This window comes from Otolemur garnettii, unplaced genomic scaffold (assembly GCF_000181295.1).
Source record: "Otolemur garnettii isolate 467f Iridium unplaced genomic scaffold, OtoGar3 scaffold00099, whole genome shotgun sequence".
Classification (NCBI taxonomy): Eukaryota; Metazoa; Chordata; class Mammalia; order Primates; family Galagidae; genus Otolemur; species Otolemur garnettii.
The window spans coordinates 2021193-2026926 of NW_003852494.1; the positions used below are offsets into that span (position 1 = coordinate 2021193).

Consider the following 5734-nt stretch of genomic DNA (forward strand, 5'->3'; position numbering starts at 1 on the left):
AAAAAAAAAAAAAAATAGCCCTCACAAACATGAGGTTCCTCTAATATTGTTTATTTTTATTTTTTTAATTGTCACTATTTATATAGTTATAAGAAATTTTCTAAGACAAAGAGTTCTACCTCTCCAAACAAAGATGATTATGTGGTCAGTATTCACTCAACCCAACCCTCTTTGTCCTGCACTATATTTGTTTGCAACATTTATCACCTTCTAAATTATATTATTCCTTTTTTTGCTTGCCTGTTTCTTCTCTCTACAGTATAGGCTCCAGGAGTGGGGACTTTGCTTTATTCACTGAAGTCCACCCACTCCTACTCCACTTAGAATAGTGTCTTGCGCGTAAGATAACTACTAGGTTAACATACTCTTTACAAATCTTTTGTCTGCCATCAACTACCCCCTCCACTCCTATCACCATCCATTGCCTTAAGTATCTCAACTGAAAACCACTAAGCCTCCTAAACTCATCAAAATCAAAACTGAACAGCATAAACCCCGAAGCCAGGCAGAAAGCCCTTCCCTCCTCCCGACTGCAGTTCAGGTGGGTTGTCAGCTGTCTCCATTCTCCAGGGCTTCCGCATGGAAGCGCTGTGATTTTTAGAAACAGTGTCATTTTAATTAAATTCCACAGAACCGTTGTACAACCCCAGAGGACTTGATCATGGTGGGATTTTTACCTTGCTTATTACCTGATACCTGAAATCAGCATTCCTTTCAGCCAAACAAATGGACTATTTTCAAGGTGACAGTTCCCTTCCTAACAAGGCTCAGATCCCAAGTCCCACAGCCAATGATGGGGTCTGTAAATCTATTTGCCACACAATCCACCCAATGCATCAAAGACATGGGGTCTTAAAAAACCAGAAGTGTGTGAGCCTTTTTTTTTTTTTTTTTTGGTAATTAGACAAGGTCCTAAATACATTAATAGAGCTCACTATTTAAAGGTATCTTTCTTTTTTTTTTTTTTAGACAGAGCCTCAAGCTGTCCCCCTGGGTAGACATACAGCTCACAGCAACCTCCAACTCCTGGGCTCTAGCGAGTCTCCTGTCTCCGCCTCCCAAGTAGCTGGGACCACAGGTGCTCGCCACAACGCCCGGCTATTTTTTGGTTGCAGCCGTCATTGTTGTTTGGCGGGCCCGGGCTGGGGATTCGAACCTGCCACCTTAGGTGTACGTGGCTGGCACCTTAGCCGGTTGAGCTATAGGCGCCGAGCCAAGGTATCTTTCAATAAAGTGAAGATAGTGAATATCTCAGGGAGGCAAAGTAGGCATTGATAACATAAGTGAAATTCATGTCACTCAAAGTTGTCTATTTTACCTTCCTAAATACACATCCATCTGGACCCTCCCTCCCCTCTCCACTCCTGCCCTGTCATTCTCTCTTTTAGACCAGCATCTCTGCCCTATACTCTTCCATCCACATAGTGGCAGAAGGGTTTGCAGAATGTAAACCTAAACACATACCTCTCCACTTAAAATCTCAGAGAAGGCTGTGACTGGTTCTTAGGGGAAATGCAGAACCTCACCAAGGCTCTGTTCACATGGCCCACTCACCCCCACCTGGCACTCCGCTTCAGCTCCAGCCCCACTTGCCTCAACTCTGCAGGCCACCTTGCCCCTCCCTGCCATCCCAGGTGCTCTGCACACAGCCAAAGGAAAGCTCTCTCATCTTCATCACCTAAGTAACCCCTCTCACTCTCCAGATCCTAGCTTGAACACCTTCCCTGACCTCTCTACCCAGAGGAATCCTCTCCCCCATACAGCTCAACAGCATAGCTGTGGGGCCACACTGTGAGCTCCACAAGGGCAGACGAGAAACCTCTTCTGGTTTCCTCCACACTGTACTTCAGGACACAGCACCAAACAGATGCTCAAGACACAGCTGCTAAATGAATGAATGAATGAGTGAATCAAGGAGCCATTGTCTGCCTCTACCTAATCTTTGAGTCCTGCAGCCTTTCTTCCAGCTCACAATTCCTTCAATACTCTATACTTCTCTCTCATTTCCTCTGTCATTTTAAAGCCCAGGTTGAACATGTCCTCCAAGAAGGCTTCCTGATGACACCAGCCAAGTAGCATTCGGCCTGTCTCCATTGCCCTACCAGCACTAGAGCTGTGCCTCAGCCCTTGTTCTCCACAGCATACTATCCAGGGAGTGGGGGCTTTTAGTCTAGTCCTTTGTTTTACTCCCCCTTCCCAGGGGCTCTATATTTTGCTGCCATCAGATGGCACTGAAAACAAGCCCTGCTCACTCCCCATCTGAGCCCAGTCTTTGCCTTTGATGCAGCCTGGATCCAAGGCATGTAAGGAGCTTCAGCTTGGAGGGGAGGAAAAATGCCTACAAAGTAATTAGAGAGAGAGAGCACGAGAGCTTAAAAGCAAAAACTGGAGCAGCCCAAGGGCCGGCATGCTGGCTTCCTTTACAAAGTCTGGCACACAGTCTGCACTTGCTATGCACTGAATTAAGGGCTGAGTGGATGAAAAGTTCACAGCCTTGAAGCTCCTGGGGGCATTCCTGGCAGCAGGGCTGAGCAGAGATGCTAATGGATTCAGGCCTCCAGCCAGCTCTTCTAGGAAGCCCAGAACAACAGCCCTGCCTAGGATGGCCAGTGTCTCCTTTTCTTTATAGAGTAGGAAACACAAAGGCTTGCATCAGTGGGAGCCCCAACAGTGATTCCCTCCCCAAAGTCTGTTACTCAAGTCCTTGAACACAGAGGGCCTCGCAGGTGCCTCTGTTAGCATTAAACAATCAGTCTTAGGACTTTTTGGTCAGTTACTATGTGTTTTTACGTCTCTGCTATTAGACTGTAGTTAACTTCCCAGCCCAGTGCCAATGCCCTGCTTTGAAGGCACCATCTACGAAACATCTGGTGACAAAGTGGTGCCTGGGCTTTGTCTGGTAAAGGTTCATCTGGGTCAAAGCTCCCAGATCTCAACACAAGGAACAAGGGAATACTAGACCCTCCCATCCCTCACCCAAACCAAAGTGTCCGACATAGGCAGATCTCCCTGAAAATGCCCACTATGGGAACACACTGTCACATGGAGAGCGGGGACATGTTTGACAAGCATGCACAATCACATGCCTATGCAGACACATGCACACAAATGCACACAGAGACATCACCCATCACTCCTCCTGCTCAGACCCCATCCGGGCAGGGGAGCTGGCGGGGAGGCCCAAGGGCCACCCGGATGGTGAGTCTAGCCCCAGAGCAGCAATCAGAGTCCTGCTTTCTAAGGAAGCAAGATGCCAACTCGTCCCAGGTGTGTCCCTACAGGGAAAAGTCCTTTCATTCTGAAGAGAAACAGCTACAAAGGGACACTCAAACATCTACTGATGGCCAGGAGTACCCTTCCTGCCTCCTCAAGGCTGGGGTCACCCCTCCCAGGTCCCCCCAGCCAGCCAAGCAGTCTTACTTCTTCACTTTTGGGTATTTCATCTCTGCGATGGCATTTGTAGCTTCTGTCTGCTTTTCCTTCAGATGCTGGGGCCACATGTTGTCCACCCAGTCCACCAGGTCTACCTGAAAGCCAGACCACCATCAGGGCTTCATTTCTCCAAAGCCAGGCCAAAAGCAACCACCCATCTTTGCTCTGCGTGCCCTTCTGCTGAGCTCCCTCTCCAAGTCTGCCTGTTCCTCCTGTCTCAGCCTGCACTGGGCCAGAACCCTGCACCCAATATGCCCCCTCCCTTTCCCAGGGGATGACCCTTGGCCCCACCCATGCCAGCCATGCTCACACTGTGGCAGCCACACCCTTTCAAGGCTCAGCGAAGGAAGGAAAGCAGATGAGGTGAAGGTGTCAGGGGAGAGGACCACAGTCCAGGCCTACCACAGTCGGACGCTTGACCAAGTGCTCGAGCTTGGTATGGCTGAACTCCAGGCTGATGACATTGTACAGCTTGTCCCGCTGAGCCTCAGGCGTCTCATAGTAACGCACAAACTGGGACATGCTCATTTCCGTGCCCTTCTGGGTGTTTACGTCCATCACGTCCACCAGTCGCCGACTCCCTGGGAACAGAACCCACATACCAGTCACTCCTGCCAACTTAGGGCTCCCGATCCTACATGGGAGCCCCTCACAGCAAAACCTGCTCTTTCTTCAGCATCCCCCACATTCCACGCCCCATTCCACATCTTCTCAACTACCTTATCCAACCTCACTAGGTCCAACCTGCCTGCTTTCCCCCACCACCACAGCCTTCATTCTAGTCTAAGGCAGCCTCCAAAGCTTCCTACCGGGGTCCCCAGACCACCTTAGAGCACCTCCTCCTCACCCTCCACACTGTGGCCAAGGTGAGCTTTCTAAAGCAGAGACCTGATCATGGACACTCCTCTCTCTGCCTAACACCTTCAATGGCTCCCCACTGCCTACTGAAGACACCTTTCTGTTTATTCAAATGCTAGATGAGTGCTTATTTCTGTGGAAAACTAGCTGTTTAGTAGCCTCCCTCCCTAGACTGTGACACCAGCAGTGTTAGTTGGCTTCTCTGAACCTCCATGTCTTCATTCTGCCAACTCCTCTGAGAGGATAGTTGTAGACTAAATCACATGATGAGTTGGCACCGCATCTGGCACATAAATGAATGGGCACCCTCGTACACCCTAGTGTTAAACCTAATTCCTAAATTCTGTGCATCTTTGTCTACTTTCTTGTCCTTCTTCCCTACTCTTCTGTAACCACCATGAGGGCAGGAGTCTTGTCTGCCTTGCCCACCATTCTAAACCAAGTATCTAGAATTGAGCATGGCACATACTAGGATCTCAGTAAATATTTTTAGAATTGGTGAATAATGAATGTTGGATGTTCTGTCTAGCATGTGACATATAACTTCACATATGAACTGATGGCTGAACAGAAGAGAGTTAAGAATGAGTTACCCACCTCCCCTAATCAGGAAAATCCAGACTTTCATCTCACAGCTGGCCAGAGAGAAGGGAACAAACCCTGGACTAGGAATGGGAATCTTCCAGGCCAGGCCTAGAGCCCTCACACATTAGCAAACCTTCGAGGAAATCATGACCCTTTCTGAACTGTTTCCTCATCTATAAGATGGGAATAGTTCCAAGGTGGAAGGAAAGACTAAAGCTAAGTGAAGGACTTTGAGAGGAAGAAAGTACCCAGAGCAGATTGCCACATGCCAGGTAATTTGTTATCAAATCCAGCACCTCCTGTGTGTTAGGACTCAAAGTAAGTGTTATAACTGCAGTGGGAAGCCCACCACCTGGTACAGAAAGACCTCAACTTCCCATTACCCCAGTGACAAATAGATGGTCCGTGGATATTCAAAAACATGTACACCAAACAACAATAAGCTGGTAACTATCTTATTCACAGCTACCTCAAAAGGCTATGGCTTATGGGTAGGCCAGGCGTGATGGCTCATGCCTGTACTCCTAGCACTCTGGGAGGCTGAAGTGAGAGGATCACTTGAGCTCAGGAGTTCAAGACCAGTCTGAGCAAGAGTTAAGAGCCCATCTCTACTAAAAAAATAGAAAAAATTAGCCAGGCCAATTTGTGATGGGCACCTGTAGTTCTAGCTACTCATGAGGCTGAGATGGGAGGATCACTTGAACCCAGACATTGCAATGAGCTCTGATGCCACAGCATTCCAGCCAAGGGCAACAGAAAGTGACTCTGGGCTCGGCGCCTATAGCTCAACTGGCTAAGGCGCCAGCCACGTACATCTAAGGTGGCGGGTTCGAATCCCCAGCCCGGACCCGCCAAACAA

At 48.7% G+C, this 5734-nt stretch overlaps 1 protein-coding gene across 1 annotated transcript in view; it reads right to left on the reverse strand.

Annotated features, from left to right (window-relative positions):
* KDM2B (lysine demethylase 2B) overlaps window positions 1-5734 on the reverse strand; it is a 148196-nt gene that overhangs the window by 106680 nt on the left and 35782 nt on the right. The window contains exons 5-6 of the mRNA XM_023516829.1: window positions 3835-4013; window positions 3421-3527 (exon numbers count right to left, since the gene is read on the reverse strand). Of these exons, the coding sequence (XP_023372597.1) occupies window positions 3421-3527; window positions 3835-4013 (286 nt within the window). The remainder of the gene's footprint in view (window positions 1-3420; window positions 3528-3834; window positions 4014-5734) is intronic.